Here is a 21428-nt window from a genome sequence, read left to right on the forward strand (position 1 = left end):
GGCGGAGGGGCGGGGCGGGGCACTACGGCGCCGCCTGGCGGGCGCGGCGGGGGACACGGGCGGGCTGCGGGGGGGGCGGTCCCGCTGCCACGGCTGAGCCCTGAACCCCTCCACGCGTGGGCAACGAGGAGCATCCCCCCTCCCCCGCAGCGGGGCTGTTCCCTGGGCAGGCTGGCAGGGAGACAGATGGTCGCTGGGACGAGCGACACCCCCAGAGACCCCCAGCGTGGGTTGTGCCCCCCGGGGGCGGGGGGCTGTGTCCGAAAGCAGCGGCTGCAGACCCCCGCTGTGCCCCCCGCACGGGAGCCGGCCTCGGCGCTGCTCACACTCAGCTCTTCTGGCCGCAGCATCCTCCACCACTGTCCCCTCCCCCAGCCCCAACACCACCTTTGCTTCCTCCAGTTCAAAACCACATCCCCACTATTTCAAGGGAAACAAAGGCCACCCCCCGGTCACCCCCCAGCACCAAGAGGCACCAGCTCCGCTTCCTGGTAAAAAGATTTATTAAGAACCTGCAGTACTTGCCCGAAAGGAAGATGCTGCCCTGGCACAGGCGCTGCGCGGTGGCGGGGTGAGAGGGTTAGCGCTTCTCCAGGCAAAACAAACCCAGGTCGGACCCAGCAGCAGGATGAAACGGAGTGAGTCGAGGGCACAGAGAGGCGGTGGGAGCATGTCTGCGGGGCAGAGGACCTCCCGCTGGGGCAGCCCGGCAGTAGTTAAGGCGTATAAAGTGCTCGGAGGAAGACCAGCCCCACGGAGAGGCTAAATAATGCGAGCAGGCAGGGACGGTGAGGAAGCGAGGGATGCGGGAGGCTGGTGGGTCACCTGCACCCTGCGGGGACCTGGCGTAGGCAGGTGGTGTCAGACGTAGGCCCTGCCTGCAGCAGCAGGCAGGAAGGATGCTGCCTGCCCACACCTCGGCCCCCGGCCACGACCAGGAGATGGACTGCAGGGCCCCCAAACAGAGCCCAGGCGGCTGGTCTTCACGGTCATCTCCCAGTCCATCCCATTTCTGGGATGCTGCCCCAGGGGAAGGATGGTCCCATGCAGCATCCTGCCTCGGCTCAGTCCCAGTGGCAAAATGAGATGAGTGGGACTTGTCCTCAGCCAGGCTGTGCCCCAGCTGCCTGTCACAGCCGTGTGTCCCCCCTGGAGCGAGCGCAGCCCATGTCCAGCCGCCTCTCCTGCTGCTGGGAGCATCACCAGCCATTTGGTCCTTTGCGAGGGGAAACATCAGTCGGGGGTTTGGGTGGGTTCAGTCCTGTTGTGCTTGTGATGTTTGCCGAAGCAGGGACAGAGGAAGGTGCCCTCACCAGTGCCTCGTGTCACCAAGCTGGTCCCACGTGCAGGACAGAGATGCACCAAAGGCAGACCCAGAGCTGCCACAGGGGGACAGGTCTCCTGTGGCCACTTTGGGGACACTTCTGCAAAACAGCCCTGTGCTCCGCCTGAAGGTGGTGGGGGCAAGCAGGGACACCCTCGCAGCTAATCCTGCATCCCTCCAGCCTGCCCCAGCACTCCCAAACACTCCCTCGCCCCATGGACTGCTTCAAGAAATATTGCTTTTCCCTGGAATGTTTTTGTCTAAAATTCCCTGGATGGGATTAAGAAAAAATAAAAAGAGAAACTAGGTAAAAAATTACTACCCCCAGGTCACGCTGAAAGGCTGGGGTTAGCTCCACGGCCACCCTGTCCGGGGAAGGGGACACCCTGGTGATGGGGTTGGGGACAGTGGGACAGCTGGAGGGGCCTTTCTGTGTTTAGCAGGGGAGGGGGGCACTGAGCCGGGGTACGGACACTGCCTCCTCCTGGCAGCGGGAGGGATGCAGCTCGCAGGGACAGGATGGGACGGGATGGGGTGCAACTGGATGGGATGGGACAGGGGACAAATGGGAGAGGAGAGACGGGCCCCCCCTACTCCTCACTGGGACTGCAGGGAGAAGGCCAGCTTGACGCAGGCGAGCTCCTCCCCGCCATTGCTGACAGCCACACGGACACGGTAGTTGCCATTGGTCATCCAGGCAGGGAGCTCCACGTCAGGCAGGACGAAGTCGCTGGCTGGCAGGGAATAGGAGCCCTGCAGAGAGAGGGGACAGGTAGGTGAGACGCCAGCCGAACCACCCCCCCCAGCCCCACGCCGAAGGGCACAGTGGTACCCGGCGGCGCTGCCGGCATCGCGCCGGCCGGAGGTTTCAGGCGTACCGCTTTGAAGGGGCAGTGGCAGGGGATGCCATAGGTGAGCAGGGGCTCCGGGCAGGGCGTGCCGGGCGGGATGATGTTGTCGAGGATGGTGCAGATGTCGTCGTAGGTGCAGCTGCCCAGCTGGTCGATGCAGGGCAGCTGGATCCAGAGGTCACCCAGCGCCTTCTCCACCACCAGCACCACCTGGAGGGAAGGTGTTCGGCACCAGGACAGCCAGCATGGGCACCCACAGCTCCTCCAGCCTGTCCCAGGCCCCCCTCCAGCCATCTCTCTCAGCTCCTTCTCGTGCAATTCTTTGGGGTGTCCATGGGGCCACCACATGTCCTCCCAGCTCCCCCTCCTACTTTCTGTTCCTCTCTGCCTGCAGGTTTCTCTTCCTCCAATCTCAGCTTGACTCCTTGAGCAAACACCTCCCAGCACCCCACGTACCCGCTCCTTTCCCTCTCCTCGGTGCCTTGTCCCAAAACTGCCCGTCAGCTCCCATCCCGCAGCTCTGCCCCCCCGGCACGCTCCCGCAGCCCCAGCCCCAAACGGGCACCGTGGCGTTGCTCAAGACAGCCCATGCACTTTGGGCAGAGAGACATGTTCAGTCTCATCCCAAAAAGTCTCCAAAAAGTGGTGCAGGGCAGCCGGGCCAGCTCGGGGCTCCCACAGCAGTGCCGTGGCATGTCCCTGGAGGGAGTAGCCAGGTCTGGCTGCTGAAAAAGGAGTGCTGCAGCAACCGCCAGGAACGCCCAAAGCACTTGGGGTTTCATTTCCCTCCCTGAGTCATTACGGCCTCAGGACACGACACAGCTCAGGTGGTTTCTCCCGCTGGGACAAGGTTGGGAGCTTCCCACCGGGCTGTCGGCTCCCACGGCGGGTCTCCCCATGCCCGTTGCCCCGTTCTGGCTTACAGAGCCTGGTGTGCTCCACCCTGCACCGCTCCATGCCTCGTTCCCCCAAATGTTGCTGTTCCCATACCCGCTGCTGGGCATTTCCCAGCTGCCGGCGGTTTTGGGAAGCTCTGCCCTCCCTTGTCCCATGGAGGCATCTCCGGCACGCACCTTCAGAGGGGAGGCCATGGTCTTGCTGCTGCTGACGGCCGCACTAACACGCAGGCTCCCCGGGATGCTGATGGGGTCAGGCGCCACGGAGAGGCTCTGCAGCACCACGGGGTTCCTGCTGTCGCCACAGTTCTCCCAGGCAAAGCCACCAACCTGCGGCACCGAGGGACGGGAGGAGTTAGAACCAGGGTGAGCTTTGTCCTGGGTTTGCAGGAGGTCTCCCCAGCACTGGACCCCCAAACCACCTTGCACACACATCAGCTCACAAACACAGCCAGAAAATTACCTTCAGCCTTGCCTCAAATGACAAATAAATATTTCCCTCTGCATTTTTTGCACTCCCAGCTCTCCAAGCCTGAGCGTGTTGCAGAAACTCTCCATCCGACCGCAATTGCCACAACCCCCTTTCATGTACTTCTCACCCAAAGAGGGTTCCCAGGCTGCGACTTCCAAACTGGCCTCGGCTCAGCCTCCAAACGCTTTGCATGAGAACAAGGTGAGAAGCATCCTTCACACGCCAGCGCCAACAGCACCGAGCAAGGTGTTTGAGAGCAAAGGCGAGAGAGCAAGCGGGGACAGGGGACGGGTGGCAGTGGCTGCGCTGGCCGGGGGGATGCTGTGCCCTGGGGGGGTTGCGGGGCCGGCACAGCCTCCCGGCTTGGCCAGGACCAGCCCGGCTGTTGTAAGCCCTCATCGGCTGGCTCTGGCCACCTCGTCCCATGCAGAAGCAGGAACTACATTTGTGCATGTGCTGGTTTTGGCTGGAGTAGAGTTAATTTTCTTCATAGTAGCTAGTATGGGGCTGTGTTTTGGATTTGTGCTGGAAACAGTGTTGATAACACAGGAATGTTTTCGCTGCTGCTGAGCAGTGCTTACACAGAGTCAAGGCCTTTTCTGCTTCTCACCCCACCCCACCAGCGAAGCTGGGGGCGCACAAGAAGCTGGGAGGGGACACAGCCAGGACAGCTGACCCCAACTGCCCAAAGGGCTAATCCATACCGCATGTGCGGCTTTTGCTTTACCTACTAAACTGTCTTTATCTCAACCCACGAGTTTTCTCACTTTTACTCTTCCAATTCTCACGGCTGCGTGGTGCTTACCTGCCGGCTGGGGTTCAACCACAACAGCGCGTTGCATTTTAAACATGGCTTAACATTTCCATCTCCACTCATGCTCAGGGGGGACAGATGAGCCGGGCTCATTCCCTGCCTGATACACCCCAGGAGCCTGATGCTGAGCTGGTTCAGTCCCCATGAGCCAGGGAAGCAGCATTGTCCCATGGGATAAAGAAAATCCTCACACAGGGGATGTCACCCAAGCAGGGAGACATCACTCGTGTGTCCCACCTGGGCCAGGAGCCAGGCTGGGAGATGTCCCCTGTTTCCTCCAAGTCCCACCAGCCTCCCCAGCCGCTGCCAGCAAAGCCATGGGCTGGCAACACCACCAGAGCCCTTTGCTCCCACAACCCAAGTTCAAAGGTGGGCGGATGGCAGCACTCGCTTGCAACAGCCACCCCTGAGCCCGCTGCAAGCCGGCGGCGAGAACCCAGCCCCAGCTCCTTCCCTAATTGCAGGTCTTTTCCCGGCGGGGAGGCAGGAGGACGCCTGGGCTGCGCACCCCGAGCAGGTTTGGCCGGGGCAGCCCATGTCCCCATTCCACGGGCGCGGGGGCTCTCCCTGCCTGCTCAGCAGCTGCAGAACCGGTGGAGTCTGTATTACCTGGTGCCAACCGGCAGCCCCGGCGGGCAGCGTTGGCCCACACAGGCGAGCAGCCCGTCCCGCCGTCCCGCCATCCCGCTTGCCAGCCGGGAGCAGCCCCAGGTGCAGGGCAGGACACAGGGCGCAGGGCAAGCCAGGGCAAGGGGCAGGCTGCGCCCCGACGTTTAGCAAGAGCTGGGAGCCCCTTGCCCATGGGTCTGCAGGCGAAGAGGCTCCATGGGAGCTAAACATCAGTGTGTGACTGCATGTGGCGGTGCCACAGACTCTCTGCTGCCCTGCAGGGCCCCCGCCAGCCTTCCTAACCGGTTCCCCCTTCCCTGGGGCCACATCAGCTTTCCTGGAAAAAAAATAGAGATATTCTCCTCCGCACCGCGTGAGAGTCACGCATCTTAATCAGCTGTATCTTAATCAGCACGTGGGAACGAGCCCGGCCCAGCGCTGCATGGGAACGAGGAGGCTGGAACATGCCAGCGGACGGGAGGAATGAAAGCCGAGGTGCTGGGAAAGCTCAGCCGAAGGAAGAGAGGCCGCTGGGCTTTTTGCTCCAGAAGGGTTCGACAAAACTGAAATCCCCCCCTGCTCGGAGGCTGAACCGAACCTGCAGCCCTGCTCCCCCAAGGCGGTCAGGTCTACGGCATCCCACGCCCCCCCAGCCCAGCCGCAGACACCCACCCAAAATCAGACCTTGCATTCGCCCTTCTAGGACAAAAAAAAAAAATGCTTTTGATCCCTTGCAAAACCCAGGAGGATGGCGAAAGCTTGCCTACCTGCCAGCACCCCTCGGGCTGCTCCCTCCACCGAGCCCCCAGCCCCCCCTCCCAGCCCCCTCGGCCCTTTCCCTGCCCAAAAAGGAGCGGGGTGAAGGGGTCGGGGTCTCTCACCTTGCTCAGCCTCCGGGAGCCGCTCCGCTCCACCAGCAGCTGCGGCTGGGAGCCGCCGAGCGCGGCCGGGCAGAGCTGGAGGGCGCAGAGCGCCAGCGCCAGCCCCGCTCCCCCCATCCCTCCGGCAGCCGGGCAGGAGCCGTGCAAAGGAACAAAAAAAAAAAAAAAAAAAAAAAAAGCTGGGGCAGCCGGCAGGGAAACGGGGCCAGGGAGAGAAAAACTAAAAGAAGCGAAGCAGCCCAAACAACCGCCGGCTTCCTCAGCGGGGCTTCCCGCAGCGCGGCGCCCGCCGGGACGGGGCTGGCAGCGGCGAGAGCGGGGACTGCACCCTGCCGGCTCCGAGCCCGGCCCAGCTCCCGATTCCCCTCCCTCCCCGTGTGGACGCTCGGAGATTTTTCCCTCCCTCTTTTCTTTTTTTTTTTTTTTTTTTTTTTTTTTTTTCCCCCTCCCTGGTTTTGTTGTCAAGCGCAGGACTGGAATCGCAGGGATGCTGGGACGGGAAGCTGCGTTTTCCCAGGCAGCCAAGCCCTGCCTTCTGCTGGCACCGGGAGCGGGGGGGGGCACCGGAGCGGGATGCCGAGGTGCACCCACCACACCAAGGCACCCACCGCGCCGGGCACCCCCGCCACCCAAGTTCCCCACCATCTCCCCACCGCTCGCCCCCTCCCCACCCAGGGCTGCGGCTCTTCTCGCCCCCCCGCTCAGGCTGGCCGAGGTGTCTGCAGGGGTGCAAAGGGTCGGTGCCCACCCCGGGCAGGCACCCGGGACCCCCGAGACCCCCCCGCACCCTGCACAGGGCAGGCGGCAGCTGGAGAGCAGAGATAATTTGAGACCCTGAACCCAATAATCTGGAGAGCAGAGATAATTTGAGACCCTGAACCCAATGCCGTGTGTGCTGCAGGGGTGGGGGGCACCCGGGTGTCAGACAGTCCCCAACTGGGTTGTTTTTCACAGCACCCCACCACCCACCTATCCACCATTTCAGATTTAACACCCCCCTCTTCCACCCTTCCCCCTTCGGGTGCCCATTTTCCCACCAGAGCCCCCCATCGCGCTGGAATGGCCCCACGGTGCCCCACCACCGCGGACAGCATGGGAGCATGGGTTTTGTCACAGATTTTGGTGACCAGATGCATTTTCCCTGTGGAAAGCTGGAAGGGGCTGAGCCAACTGAGCACACAGGACACGAGTGTGGCAGGTCTCAGACCTTCCCCCCCCGCCCCCCCCGGCAGCACGGTTAGGACCCACGCATGGGACCCTTCCCTGCAGGCAGCTCGGCTCTCCCTCACACACTGACACTGGCCAGCCTGCCTGTATCGCTCCCGGCCCTGGGAAGCATTGCCCGGCTTGTCCAAACCCCTGCCTCAGCTCTATTTTTAGCCTTTCATCCTTATTTAGCAGCGAGGCTGGCCGGGAACGTGCAGGCAGGGCGCGGGAGCAGGCAGGGGCCGTGACGGATGCTGCTGCCCACCCCGCGACAACTGCGTCGCTGATCCACGGCGGAGGCTTAAGGGCGAGGAATAAATAGCCCTGTTCCTCCAACCCAGGAGCGGGGTGGAAAGTTATCCCCCAGGATTAGTTTTCACTTTGAGGCCCTGGAGCAGCCGGGGGACGGGGATGGGGACAGGGATGCGGGGGGAGAGGCATGGGCATGGCTGGAGCATCGTGTTTGGGGCTGGGAGGGGAGCACAGCCCCATGCCTCAAGCTCCCAGTGCCACGTGCTTTTCTGCTTCTCACAACCAGCGTGGGTGAAGGGTTCACTCCTCCATTCCCATCCTTCCCTGCTCCATTTTGCCATGGGGAAAAAAAGAGAATAAAGAACTGTAAGGACATGTTAACCCACATCTTTTGGCTTGGAAAAACACAGGCAGGGGCAGAAATGACTTGAAATTGCTGCTCTACCTCAAGACAGAAGCATGCGTGACCTAGATCCCCACCAAAGGAGTCTGTGACCTGTTTTTGGGCTCCAACACATACAAGATCTTCTGCAGTTCAAACAGTTTTCTGAGCTCTCTCACCCATGCAAAGCCCGAGTCACGAGGTCTCAGCAGGTCTGGCTAAACATCTTCGATTTGCATTGAAGAAGAGCCACCAGCACAGATGAGTGACAACATTAATGACTTTGTTAGGTCTTGTTTACAAAAGCAGACTGCAAAAATGATGCGCGGGGACGAAGGGTGCAACCACAGACCACCCTCTCTCCACTGCTTGTGCCACCAGCTCTGCCAGGACCCGCTGGGCATCACCACGGGCCAGCTCATCGCCCAAAAACTTTCCAGTAAAATCTTCTCTCTCTTTTTTTTTTTTTCCAGACTGGGTTTCTGGGGGGAAAAAAAAAAAAAAGAAACCAAAAAAATCTGCGCTCACGGGACCGCCCTGCACACGGACCATGTGGGGCCAGGTCCCAGCTGGAAATCCCACGCGCCGGCACCGACACTGCCTTGCACCCACCCCGTCCTGCCCGGTCCTTACCAGCTGGAACTGGAGAGAGAGCCGAGACACTTTAACAGCTCGCATAAATACTTCTCTTATCCATAAGCTTTGGCAAACACTTGAAATGACCATTGGTACAAATTAGCTCGACGTTCAGCCAGCTGTTATCCCATTTACGGCAATTCAGCTGAGCATGAGATAAACCCCCCTAGGCTCACTTTTCTAGGCAAAACCCTTGAGACTTCTCCAGCCACTGTTGTTCCTGGGGAGAGATCGTGATAACACTGAAAAAGACATCAGGGCAAACTTCAAAACGAGCCGAAGCTGCCCCAGGTGGGTCTGGCACACACCGCCTCCGCTTTCCTGTCTTTGCACAGGCAGAAATCCCCTCGCCGCCACGGTCCCCCCTCCGGCAGCCCCGACCCCGCGTGCTCCCCGCATCCCCAGGCTCCCCTGGTTAGGGGGTTGTTGCAGCCATGAATCCCACCCCTACCATGCCATGGAAAGCCCCTGCTTTGCTTGAAAGCGGCTGGACAGAAAAGTTTCTGGCTGTTTAAGTGCTGCCCTGGAAAGGGAGAAAATTATCAGTGTATTGGGACAGAGGAAGATGAAGCAGGGCTGAGATGGGAGATCTCTCCAGCAGGGACACATCCCGTGCAGCCTGCACAGGAAAGACTGGAGAAACTGAGAAACTGCTAAAATCAAGCTAAAATAAGAGACCTTTGGGGCAGCACAGGCAGGGCCTCCGGCAGGCAGCCTCGCAGATGCGCCCGTGGGCTGAAGGAAGGATGTAACGTGATCTGGTGCGGCTCCTTCTCTGAAAGTTAGCGATATACAGAAGCGCAGGGTTGTAGCTGCCATGGCGAGCACTGCACACAGCGCGGGGTGCAGAGCTGGGGAGCGGGGTGCTGGGGCCGGCCTCGCTGCGCATCCCCATCCCCGAGCCCCAGCTCTGCCTCACTGGTTTGATGCCTCAGCCTGATGCGACCAAATCCTGTTGTTTCTCCACCATTAGCAAGAGAAACCCTACCCAGAGCCCTGCTTTGTGGCACAGTGGCATCCCAGTGCACCCCCAGGAAAACCAGAAATTGTCACAAGCGCATGTGCAAACTGCTGGAGCTTCATGCACCAGCAAGAGGCGATGGGAGCTGGACAGGCTTCTCGTCAGCTGCCCACACAGCTGCTGCTGTTCACGGCCCCAGCCATGCAAATTCAGCCTGGAAATACGCATGTGCTTTTGCGCTGGCCCCTGTACGCCTTCACTCTCCGAAGTCTGGCCCAGGATTTTTAATTAACCCTGGAGAGGTGGAGACCAGCACCTTGCACTGACAGAGCTTTTTATCCCACAAATGATCTACTCAGCCCAAATAAGTACTCTCAGGCAGACTTGCCCCATGTAAGAAGTGCTGGGGGAGATAAGAACAGAGGCGCTCTCGTGGTTTCGGAGGGGTGGGAGCCGATGCCAGGAAGCTGCTGTGACTCACGAAACTTCACCCAGGTTAAGCAGCACGGACCCAAGAGGATGCAGGCAACTGGTCCCACCGGTCCCCGGGGAGACTTGGGGCAGCCATGGGCCTGCCCCTCACCTTCCTCACCCTCCTAACCAAGCGGTGTTTCACAATTTCCCTCGTCCCAGGGTTACCAGGGCAGAAAAAACACCTCCAAGTCGACCACGCACCTCCGCTCCCTCGCTGGCCGGGCAGGCGGTGCCGGGGCGGCGGCGAAACGCCAGCGTGCTGGCAGCCCCTGAGCCGCGGGCTGCTTGGACTTCTCCCAGGGGATATTTGGAAAATGTCAGAATAGAACTTGTTGACAAAAACTGGCAGTGTTTCCATATGGGCACGGCCTCGTGACCAGGTTGAAACACTCCTATTTCAGCAGTGCTGGGTGGCAATGGCTGATTTTTCAGGACGGAATGTGTGTTCATTTAGAAATCTCTATTATTTCACGGCATTTTAAAAAATCATCAAAACCAAAACATTTTGAGGAACCTGTCTTTCCTCCCATTAGTTTTTAGACAGGACACTTTCAAATCCATGTGTTTCCCTACCTCTTTGGGACCCGTTTCCAAAGCGCAGGATTTCCTCCTGGAAAAGGGCACCCTGGCTCCAGGCCCAGCATTTGGGGTGTCTGGGATGCTCAGGACGGGGGGTGCCAGAATGCAGCCCCCCAGGCCGTATGGACCACACCGACAGCCCCCTCCAGCCAGCACGGCTACCCCCAGAGCAGAGCTCCTGCCAGAAAAAAAACACCCCAAAACCACCGCCTTTACACAATTACCCCGTCACGAGCTGCAACTTCATGGGGTGAAGGCAATAGCCAGGATGGGTGCTGCCTTTGCCCCTCACATCCTTTCTCCGGGGGAGCTGGGGTTCAACCCCCCAAGCCAGCCCTGCTCCGGCTGGACCCCAGCCCCGGTGCAAGGGTCCTGCTCCCCTTTCCTCTCACCCCGCAGCATCCCTGCTGCAGGGGACCCCAGGGACAGAGCATTCCCGGGGCTGGGGGTCCTACTACCCTGCTTAGGACGAAGCAACCGGAGCCCAGGGCGGGGACACCCCTGGGTGGAGGGGCCCCAGGGCCGGAGCACCCCCGCCGGGCGCCCAGGGCCAGCCCCGGGGGCGGGCAGGCTGCGGCCGGGGGCCCTGCCCGCGGCTCGGGGGTGCAGAGCACCCTCTCCCGGCGCTGCCTGCGAGCAGCTGCGGGGACTTTTTTTTTTTTTTAATTTTTTTTTTTTATTAGTTTTTTTTGCTGCCTGCCAGCCCCAGCTGGGGCGGCTCGTCCCGACCCGTCCCGACCCGTCCCGTCCCGTCCCGTCCTGTCCCGTCCGTCCCGGTCCCGCCGGGCAGCGACAGGCGCTCGCCGGGCGATGCAGCGCCCGGCGCCCCGCGGCTGAGCGGGCTCCGGGCCGGGGCTCCATGGGCTGCACCGGCAGCGCCCTGCGCTGCTGCCCCGCCGGCGGCAAGGTAGCGGCTGCGGGGGCTTGCGGGGCTGGGCTGGGCTTGGGCTGGGCTTGGGGCTCGCCTGGGGTCGGGGCTTTGCCTGGGGTCTGGGTTTGCGTGGGACCGAGTGTGCGTGTTGTCGGGGTTCGCATGGAGATGGGGTTCGCCTGGGGTTGGGGGTTGCGTGGAGCCCTGCTGGGGAGGAGGTGTGCTGGGGGCACCCGGCGTGGGTCCCCCCCTGCCCTGGGGAGCAGCGGGGCTGGGCAGTGCGGGGGTCCCCGGCTGCGTGTGACCCCACCGGCATTGGGGTGGGGGAGCCGGCACCGGGCACAGCGGGAGTTGGCAGCCACCTGCACCCCTCTGGGCTCTCCCCCAAATCACAGAGAAGCCCGTACTAAAGGGGGTGCAGCATCTGGGGTGACAAAGCCTGTTGGAAATGCTGGTCCCATAGAGGACAGGGATGGGTTCCCCCAGCTAGGAGCTCTGCCGTCTTCCCACAGCATCCTCCCTTGTCCCAAAAGTCGGGTCCCCCCTTGTGCCCGGTCCCCCCTTGAGCTGAAGGCAACACTTCTGCAGGGGAACACTCCGAGCCCCCAGCAGCGCGTTGCTCTGCACTGAAGAGCTCTTCTGCGAGTTAAGGTCTAGAAATTATCTGCTGCTAATTATTATTATTTTTTGATGTGCTCATCCTGTCTTAGCACCCCGCCATCGGCCTCAGGAGTTGTTTGTGAGGTCGGACGTGCTGAGGTCGGTGGGTTGTGCTCGCTGGAGGGTGGCAGGGGCAGGAGGAAAGTCGGAAAGGCCCCGCGGTGCCGGCATGCCCCCCGACACGGGCGGCCCTTTGCAGAGGCAGCTGTGAGAGCTCGGCCGCCCGGGACCATGCGGCCGAAGCACAACCCGCTGCTGGGATGTGTGGGGGGAGCAGGCGCGGAGCTTGCACAGCCCTGGACACAGCAAGTGCCTTTATTTACAGCACTTGCTGGCTTGGCTGCTTCTCCATATCATCGGAAAAAACCCCGCTCTTCTCTATGTCATAAGATCAGACGCTTCTGGGCTGGTTTGTGACTCTGAGAGCTCACGAGAAGGGGCATGGGACAGGGAGAAACAGCAGCCCCCGAGGCCCCAGGTGTTGAGAGCCCCACGTTTACCGAAATGCGGAAATTTAACTCAGAGTCATTCGCCCGCAGACGCCTCCCTTCCTGCACTCGCCCGCTCTTCTGCTCAGCCTTGCGGCACTGCTCACCGCGATTTGTGCCCCATAAAACGGCCCTGCTGCTGTGACTAAGTTGCAAGTTAATCCCGAAAGCAGCACCGAAAATCCCCTTTATGGCAAAAAGGGGTAAAGGCGGGCATCGAGCCGCTCCTGCCCACGTTCTCGTATCCGGGGTACCAAAAGGCGGGGGGGAGACCTTCACCCTCCCGCTGCTGATGGGTGGAGTTGCAGAGCTGGTCCCTTGGGGTTGCTTGGGGATGGGGCAGTCCTCAAACCCCAGGGGGTGGATGTCAGGGGGCTGGGGGCTGTTGTGGGGCTGGGGGCTGCAGAGGCTTTTGGTGCCGATCCCAGGTTGGAGGTGACCTTGGGGATCCCGTGCCAGGCTGGGTTTGGTGGGTGGATGGCATACCAGGCACCGCTGCGTGCCCCGGGGGAGGCAGCTTGGCAGTCTCGTCCTTCCCGTCACCGGTCTGCGGGCAGCGGGGCGATAAGGAGGCATGGGCTCAGGTGCCATGGCCAGAGCCCGGCCCCGAGCTGCGGGCACTGTCCCCGGGGGTCCCTTCCCCTCCAGCTCCATCCACCCACACTTGGCCGCTCGTGGTCACTGCTTCCCCTTCGGTCATGCTCCCGGCGTGAGAGAGGCCAAGATGCCTTCCCAAAAGATCAGGGCTGAGATTTGGCCACCTTCCAGGGCTGGGGTGAATTTATTTTGGAGATATAGGAACTATATGTAGCAGCAGGAGCCAGGGAAAGGTCAGGATGCAAAACTTGGGGCTGTCGACGGCGTGAAGGGTTTGCATACGGTCTGCGGCACAGATCTGACTGTACGAGAGGTGATAGCCATCTCATAACACAACCGTTGCCGGAGGAAAAACAGCAGCAGAGTCGAAGACAGGTCCCACGGACCTGTGCAGCATTGCTCTGGCAGCACCGAGCATTTGCTGCAGGTCCCAGGGAGGTTTTAGGGTCATGGGCCAAATCCTGGCCCCCTTCTCCACAGCCACAAAGCAAAACCTCGTCCTCCGGAGCAGGGTCGGGATTTAAATGCTCGTTTCCTGCCTCTTTGTGATTTCGTTCGCTGACAGTAATGTTGCATGGTTTAATTGCTTAACATAATTGTAAAACAGGAAAAGAGGAAGAAAAATACAGCACAAAACCCCACCTCACGCTAAAAGCTGAAGCAGAGGCTGCAGCCGACCCAGCTGCCCGCACCGTGCCAGCTGCCTCCGCGCGGGTGCTGCCCACCGCTGGCACCTTTCGAGATGCCTCAGGTCCTGCTGGAAATCCCGATTAATCCATCCGTAAACAGTTTTGCTTCAGACCATTAGAAATACTTAGTTCTAAGAACGTGGATACTTTTTTTTTGTAGCTAGAAGGTATTTTTTAGCATGAGCCTCCTCAAAGCCAAAGCCAGAGGTTTCCATGTTGGGACCCTACAGGATAAGCAGCGCTGCCGATGACCTGCACCTGCGGGATGTTTGGGGCTGCTTCTTCCCTGGGCCAAAGCCGTTCCAGCTGGAGCAACTCCCAGCTTTCTCCTTTCGCACACAGCGCATACGGGACTGTCTTCCAGCTCTCCAAAATGCACTGGGCAATACCAGGGGTGCGGGTGCCACATGCTGCTCTGGAAGTGGGAGCGGAAGGTGCCTCTATATTTCAGTTAGTTCTCAGCCACATTTTGTTTTTCACCTTGGCTTTGGTGGTGGAGCTCTCATCCCAAAGGACAACTGAGTGCTTAGGAGTAAAATTAGCTCCAGACACTATTTTAATTGCTCCTAGAGGTAGGAAGGGTGCCTGGCTTGGAGCCGCAGGGCAGGTATTTAGATTTGTCTGCTGATGCTGGCATACCTCTTGCTCCCTTTAGGCATTTCTGAGTTCAGTGCAGTTGTCTCAAATCATCCTCCTTGAGCGGCCGAGGGGCTCTGAGGCCCCGTCCCGCTGGGTTTGGGGCATGGGGGAGAGGTGAAAGTGCCCTGGATCTGCGCTGGGGACATTGCCCATGCTATGGGGATGAGCAGGGGTGACCAGCCCTGGGCAATCCATCCTTGGGCATCACCTTCACGAGCGAGCGGGACGCATGCAGTGGAAGCGGTTGGTTTGGGCGGGTGAGGTTTGGGGGTCACTCCTGGAGGAGGTACCAGCATCCCGCTCCTGGCAAGGCTCAGATCATCCAGAACCCTTGGGGGCTGTGTGACCCCGCCGTGCCAGGACGGTCCCCCCGCACAGCCTTTGCTTTGTCACAGTAAAACCTGGGGGGGGGGGCTTTTGAGGTTCCCGTGATGCCCCCCAGGTTTGCAGAGCCCCGACTGTCTCATCCACCTACCCGCTACCGGACTCCAAAACCCAGCACGGGACACAGGGTACATTAAATAGCAGGGGGATGCACGTCAGCATGAGATGGGTGCGGGGGGCAGGCTGGACACCCTGGGGACCCTTTGCAGGCAGGGCTGCCGGGGCTCGGCAGCATCCCGGGGAACCCCACGTTTGCAGGGCGAGCCGTGTCGGCAGCGAGAACAAACCCTGCAAATCCCGACCGCCTGGTGCCTCCTCGCCCCACTGCCTGGGCCGCGTTCAACGCCGCGGCCGCTCACGCCATAGAAGGGAAGATAAAGCTGTGGCTTCCCAGAGGCTCAGAGTTTTCCTGCTCTCTCTGGCAACTGCGCTTCCCTCCAGCTTCAGAAGGGGGGCTGCAGGGGAGGCGGAGGCAGGGACGCCTGTTTGCTTTGCCTCGCTTTTTTCCCAAGCCAAGCTCCCTAGTCTGATCTGTATTTGGCTACGCCGCTGTGACAGTGGGGCCAAGCCGGGGTGCAGCCGGCACAGCGGGGTCCCCAGCACCCCACAGGCTGCAGGGCTGGTTTTGTTAGGGACTGGTATTTTTTGGGGCGGCTTTGCCGGCAGCTGGAGAGCAGCAACGTGTCTGCAGGTGGATTCCCTCACCCACAGTGCATCCGCACCCCTGCCCAGAAGCACGACCCAGTGATGGGCATCAGGGGCAAGATTTGCCCCGCACCGGGGAGGCCGAGCTGTGATAGCAGGCGAGCTTTGCTTCTATCTTTCAGCAACAGATAAAAATATATCCATCTCTTTTTTTTTTTTTCCTCCTCCCCTCCAAGCGACTAAATTAAACCCATGCAGGGCTGGAAGGCATCCCATAGAGCTGTGTTGCTGAAGGCAGCTCCCAGCTCTGGGTTCTATCAGCCCCGCGGTAGCAGCGGGAGGGTGCGGGAGCGTGCGGGGCCGAGCAGCACATTCCTGCGCTCCTGAGGTCATTGCTTGTGCCGCCGCCAGCCCTCGCCTGCTGCCAGCCCTGCACAGGGTCGGCATCGCCTCTGATTTATGGTTATTTTTCATTTCTCACTTCTGCTCCAGCACGGGCTGTGTCAAAGGCCAGCTGTGTAAAGCACCGGCAGAGGGGTGTGTTTGGGGTGCTGCAAGGTGCCCAGGACCAGGCTGACCCTGAGCATCCCGGGGCAGCAGGGACGGGGCAGGAGGAGGGTGGCAAGGAAGCTCCAGAGCCGGAGCCCTGCCAGGTGCTGCCTGCTCTCCCCCACTAAATGTTTTGCTGCTGGAGCCTATTTTGCACCAGCACTGTGTTGGGGGGGGGGGGTGAGCATCCCCCTGGTTTTCCAGCCGGTGGCTGGCAATGCCGCATGGTGAAGCGGCCAGGACACGGGGAAATGGCACGAGTTTGGGGCTGCCTGCCAGGCAGCACATGCACACCCATAGGTGCTCGGGGCTGGCAGGGGGTCAGGGAGGGACTACCACTGCTCGAGCACCCGTGTTTTTGCAGGGCTGAAGCGCACCCAGCGCAGGGTGCCTGGCTGCAGGGTGTCCTCTGCCTGCAGCCACCTGCCCGCCTTTGTCCCCCCCTGCTCGAGCCCCCTCTCTCTCTGCCAGAGACAGCTAAAAGCCCAGCAGCAGAAGGGACCGGCTTCCCAGGAGCTCACGGCCTTGAAGACAGAGAACGGTGAGAAGAAAATGTGTGTCTCCCCCTGCGCTGTGCTTTCGCAGTGTGATATTAAGAAAGCAGTAGGACAGACCCCAGGGCGGGTGGCCTGCGCCGGGGCCGGGGAGGATGAGGATGATGGCTGCAGCCTCCACATGGCAGTGGTGCAGGCAGGCAGACATGATGGCATCCCAGAGCCGATGGCATCCCATCCTCTCAGGCAGACAGGTCGTCCCCAGGGCAGGAGGCTTAATGAGCTATGTCCTCTCTGAGCCTGCCAGAGCCATCCTGATTAGTGCTAATTTGCACCAGTGAGATGGGGGGGGGTGGGTATTTGTCCAGTGGGACAGAGGCTTTTTGTCCAGAGGACAGGGGCTGTACCCAGGCCACCGCGCTGGCAGGTCGGCTGCCCAGGACATCCAAGCAGCCCGGTTAGCAGGATGCGGCCAGCACCGTTTCAGCCGTGTTTGCATCGCAGCCAATGCCACCCTGTTGCCTGAGGTCGGGAAGGAGAAGGCAGTGCTGCAAGAGGAGCGGACGGAGAGCACGAGACTCCTCCAAGGCCAGGAGGAGGAGGAGGAGCGGCTGCGGGATGCCGGCCGGGCAAGGACCACGACAATCACCCAGGGCGTTAACATCCAGGTCGGTCGAAAAGGCGGGTGCTGCTGGGGGCAGCGGCCGGGCAGAGAGCGTGTGGCCAGCCAGGACTTCCCAGGCAGCAATCACTGACCTGGCACACACTGGGCTGGGCTCTCCCATTTTCGGGAGAAGGAAGGTGTTAGGAAGGGGTTAGGAAGCCCGGAGCAGTGTGGGCAGGGAGGGCCAGAGCATCCCTTATGCCAAGTCAGACACATAGGGTTTGTTGTCTCTCTGCTTCCCAGGTGGAAAAGGGAAAAGACCTGGAGCTGGAGGAGCAGTTTGATGCCCTGAGGAGGGAGCACACAGAGACCCTGCAAGGTGCGTGCCAGGATAGCAGGGCTCCCCACAGCCCCACTACCCGCTCCCCCCCACTGCCAGCACTCCTCTGGCTTCGTGTGGGGTCGTGGAGATGCTGCCCCTTGCTCCGCAGCATCGTGGGGCTCAGGTGGGGCTCGCTGCCCCAGTGTCCCCGCACTGGTGATGCTCAGTTCACATCCCCCCCACAGAGCTCCAGAGAGCACATGAGCAGGAGAAGCTGCTGCTGGCAGAGTCCCACCACAGGTCCCAGGCAGCCTTACAGGTACCCGTGGAGAAATACCTGGGGAGAGGGTGCTCATGAAGGGCTTGAGGACCATCTGCTGGCTCTGCCATGGTGTCCTGAGCTCCTCAGTGGCCACCTCAGTCCCTGTTGTGCCTGGGGACCACGCAGACTCCTCCAGCCCTGGGGTTATCGGAGTGCAGTAGCCTGGCAGTGCCCCTGCTCAGGAAGAAACCCCAGACACCTCCCATCCTATTTCTTCCCCGGCTGCCCCAGGAGACGATCCAGGCACTGAATTCCCAGCTGAAGTCCTTCCAGGAGAGGATGCAGCGGGTGGAGGAGTCACTTTTGAGCACAGACTACAAGAAGCACATCCAGGTACAGGGAGATACGGGACCGGCAGCCTCTGCAGAGGGGTATCAGGGAGAGGACCTGCTCCGGTGTGCTGGCCCAAAGCCAGGGGTGCTTCTCTGACAGACCCTGAGAGCAAGGGGCTGGAGCCAGGGGGGCACAGGACAGCTGAAGGGGGGAGCAAAGCCCCATTCCTGGGAGGTGCATGGGCTGTTAGGGTCCCTTGAACACAAGCGATGGGCGAAACATGGTGCCTTATGGGTACAAACCCATCCTGGGCCATGCAGGGCCCCAGCTGAGAGCACTGACCCACTGGGGTCATGCGTGGGGGGGTGAACCATGGCAGATGCCCCCAGTGCCCACCCTGCTGCAGCTGCCGCATCTGCTGTGCCCCACAGGAGCACGGGAGCCCCAGCCCCTTCTGGGAGCAGGAGCTGGAGAGCCTGCACTTCGTCATCGAGATGAAAAACGAGCACATCCACAGCCTGGACAAGAAGCTGCTGAACCTGGAGACTGTGGTGGGTTCAAAGTGGAGATGGGCTTTCCTCTTTCCATCTCTTCTCCCCACCTGAATCCCATCCAGAAATTGCAGCTGAAGTGGAGCTGGATGGAGCCTGGCTCCTCCCTCAGAGTGGGCAGGGGATGTGGGTGCAATGCCACCATGCTCCCACCGAGCCACCTTTCCCCCCAGATGGGGCAGCAGGGAGGTCAGGGACGCTTTCCAGCTCTCTTCTTACCCCTCATGCCCCTCTTGCAGGCGGAGAGGAACCTTCTGCTGGAGGAGAAGGTGAAGACCCTCCAGCAGGAGAACGAGGACCTGCAGGTTCGCACCCAGAACCACTTGGTCATGGCAAGGTAGGTGCTGGTCCCACGCATCCACCAGCTGCCCGGTGCACGGTGGCAGGGTGACAGCAGTCGGAAGTGGCATCTCCAACGGGGGGAAAGGTGGCAGTGGGGGGGGAATACATCACAGCCTGTGGTGCCACCGGGTGCTTTGTGGGGAGCAGAGGGGGGTCACGGGCACTCCAGCAGCGCATGCTGTTTGCCCACAGGCAGCTGTCGGAGGAGCTCCTGGCCGCCCGCGGGGCGCTGGAGAAGGAGGCGCAGCTGCGGGAGCAGGCTCGCCATGAGAAGGAGGAGCTGCTGTACCGTGTGCTCAACGGGGGGGACGGCTCCCCTTTCCCCATTGCTGCCGGCGAGGTGCCCCTCATCGCCACGTAGCACGCTGCTGACCAGCACCGCGCGCTGCCGGGGGGCCTGTCAGGGCTTTCCTCCGGGTGCGTGAGCCCAGGGGTGCTCTCACAAGTGCCCCTGCTGCTGGGGCAGGCCCTCGGGGCGGCTGAGCCCTCAGGGTGGCCCTGTCTGAGCAGGGCGATGGAGCATTTCATAAGACACTTGTGCCTGCCTTTCCCAGCCCATGTGGGGCTGCAAGGGATCACCGGCCACCCCTCTGTGCCATCCCTGCACCCCTTCCTCTGGTGGGAGGCTGTGGGGGTCTTTCTGGGGGTAAAAGGGGTCAGTCAGGACACGCAGACGTGCATTGGGCTGGATCCGACCCAGCACTTGGCTCTGAGCATAACCAGCATCAGTGCTGCCTGGGGGCACGGAGGCGAGGAAGACGAGGCGGTCACTGGAATGGTAAGGGGACAAGCACTGGGGGGATGAGGAGGGCGCTGGGGACATGGTGGTGTTAAGGTACCTCACTCCCTGGGAAGTGCATGGCCAAGCCCAGGGCTGAGCCACAGAGGCTTTCACAGGGCAGCAGCAAAGGGCAGGAGTGATGGGTGCAGCCAGGTATATCCACCACCTCCGGCGCTGCCCTTGCCATAAACCATGCCAGCCTGTCCCATTTTGGGGCTCAGCCTCCTGCTCAGGCTGCTCCAAGCCAATGCCACCCACTCCCACCATTTCCAGTGAAAGCAGGGCTTCCCCTGCCCAGGACCTGCCTCGCTCCCTGGGGAGGGGGACCAGGCAGGGCTCCCACCCGTGCTCTTCTCTCCCCATCACCTCCTCAGTCTTCAGCAAACAGCTCCCAGGGATTGCTCCCGTGACCCAGGTGTGCTTCCACTGACCATCACGCAGATGCCAAGCCCTCCTTGTCCCCAATGCCCATCAGCAGCACCACCAGCCCCATCTTCTCCCTCAAAGCCGGGCAGAGGCTGCATGCCCAGAGGTGCACATTTGGGGAGCAGAGCATCCTCCCGAGGGGGAGCAGGCTTCAGCGGTGGCTGCCAGCACAAGCATCCCTCCCTGCTCCGAGCCAGCACATCTCCATCGGGGAAGATGCTGCCAGCACAGCTGTGGGGCCATGGCTCAGGGCCAGATGCATGCAAGCACTTTCCACTGGGTGCACGAGTGTGGTGGGACGGTCACTGCTCCAGGGGCTGTCACTGGCCTGTCCCCTCCCCGGGGCTGTTTAGCCAGTGTGTGTATGCGTGTGTGTCTGTGTGCGCACCAGGCCAATGTGCTACTGGCTGTAACAATTACAAGTCTGTAAGAAGCAGCAGCCTCAAGAATCCCATGTCTGTGGTTTTGGGGACTGGTGTGGGAGCATTTCACAGCAGGGCCATGTGCTCCACCCCTTGGGCAGGGGGAGAATGGGGAGGGGTGGGCACAGGCACCACGAAGCCACAACAAGGGAGGTCCCCACTGCCGGTCTCCCTTTTCCCACTCCTTCCCTTGTTTCATTCATTTCAGTGGGCTTCCAGGACAGGGCAGACCCTGATCCTCCCAAGCCAGCAGGGCCACCGCAATGGCCGCTTCCATCCTTTGTGCAGATCCTTATTGGGAAAATGTCAGCTGAACAAGGCAGCCAGGAAGGCAACAGGGATGCAGGGTCTGGCTCTCACCTGAGCACCAGAGTGGGAAACGGGGGTGCCTGTTGTGTCAGAGCAGTGTCCCCCCCAGGGCACCCACTTCTCCATGCATGCCTACAGCTCTGGGGACGGGTGGTGGGGCAGCCTCTGGCTTTGCACAGCACCCTCAGGGATGGGGGGGGACCTGCCAGGTGCTGTAGCACCAAAGCAGGGGAAATGGGGCAAGGTTGCTGCCCCAGCAAATCCTGCCTAGCTGTGGTTGAAGGGGGCACAGGGAGATGAGGCTGGTGGGCTCTGGCATCCTGCTCTGGGCACCTGGTACCACGTTCCCACTGCTCTGAAGGCAGATCCTGCGTGGGACCTGGAGGAATGTGCCTGGCTCTGCAAAAGGAGAGTGCTGGGATCTGAGGAAGAAGAATAAATGAGTCCAGAAAACGACTTGTCCACAGTAAGGAGGAAAAAGCCCAGCCCCTGCAGTACCTTGGCAGTCATGGGGGGCAGGCAGGTCAGCCCTGCCTGCCTCAGGGTGCCGAGGCAGGTGGAGGGTCAGGGCAGCACGAGAATCTTCCACTCCACCATGAGTGGCTGAGGGGCCAGGGTGGGCGAGGGGCCAGGGGGGAGTTGAGGGGCTACAGAGGGAGGTTTCAAGGGCAAAAAAAAAACCCCACAGCAGCAAAACCACTCATCTGCTTTATCCTCTCCAAG

At 61.0% G+C, this 21428-nt stretch overlaps 2 protein-coding genes across 2 annotated transcripts; one reads left to right on the forward strand and one right to left on the reverse strand.

Annotated features, from left to right (window-relative positions):
* Positions 1 to 485: 485 nt before the first annotated feature.
* GM2A (ganglioside GM2 activator) lies at positions 486 to 6211 on the reverse strand. The gene is made up of 4 exons (XM_087754183.1): positions 5848 to 6211; positions 3249 to 3401; positions 2203 to 2385; positions 486 to 2077 (listed from the first exon to the last, which is right to left on the reverse strand). The coding sequence occupies exons 1-4, from the start codon at positions 5962 to 5964 to the stop codon at positions 1922 to 1924; spliced, it is 609 nt and encodes a 202-aa protein (XP_087610309.1). The 5' UTR covers positions 5965 to 6211; the 3' UTR covers positions 486 to 1921.
* A 4750-nt stretch (positions 6212 to 10961) lies between these two features.
* CCDC69 (coiled-coil domain containing 69) lies at positions 10962 to 20410 on the forward strand. The gene is made up of 9 exons (XM_087754022.1): positions 10962 to 11244; positions 16331 to 16400; positions 16858 to 17021; positions 17261 to 17336; positions 17525 to 17598; positions 17833 to 17934; positions 18306 to 18425; positions 18665 to 18762; positions 18960 to 20410. Exons 1-9 carry the CDS (start codon positions 11197 to 11199, stop codon positions 19126 to 19128), a joined length of 921 nt encoding a protein of 306 aa, XP_087610148.1. The 5' UTR covers positions 10962 to 11196; the 3' UTR covers positions 19129 to 20410.
* Positions 20411 to 21428: the final 1018 nt, after the last annotated feature.

This window comes from Nipponia nippon, unplaced genomic scaffold, assembly GCF_047370975.1.
Source record: "Nipponia nippon isolate SJK-2023a ecotype South Korea unplaced genomic scaffold, ASM4737097v1 scaffold_17, whole genome shotgun sequence".
In the NCBI taxonomy this organism is placed as follows: domain Eukaryota; kingdom Metazoa; phylum Chordata; class Aves; order Pelecaniformes; family Threskiornithidae; genus Nipponia; species Nipponia nippon.

Coding starts and splice junctions, on each gene's coding strand:
- CCDC69 (XM_087754022.1), top strand. CDS start 11,197: ATGGGCTGCACCGGCAGCGCCCTGCGCTGCTGCCCCGCCGGCGGCAAG. Junction 11,245..16,330: donor GCTGCCCCGCCGGCGGCAAG/GTAGCGGCTGCG, acceptor TCTCTCTGCCAG/AGACAGCTAAAAGCCCAGCA. Junction 18,426..18,664: donor TGCTGAACCTGGAGACTGTG/GTGGGTTCAAAG, acceptor CCCCTCTTGCAG/GCGGAGAGGAACCTTCTGCT.
- GM2A (XM_087754183.1), bottom strand. CDS start 5,964: ATGGGGGGAGCGGGGCTGGCGCTGGCGCTCTGCGCCCTCCAGCTCTGC. Junction 3,402..5,847: donor GCTCCCGGAGGCTGAGCAAG/GTGAGAGACCCC, acceptor TCGGTGCCGCAG/GTTGGTGGCTTTGCCTGGGA. Junction 2,386..3,248: donor CCATGGCCTCCCCTCTGAAG/GTGCGTGCCGGA, acceptor CCTTCCCTCCAG/GTGGTGCTGGTGGTGGAGAA.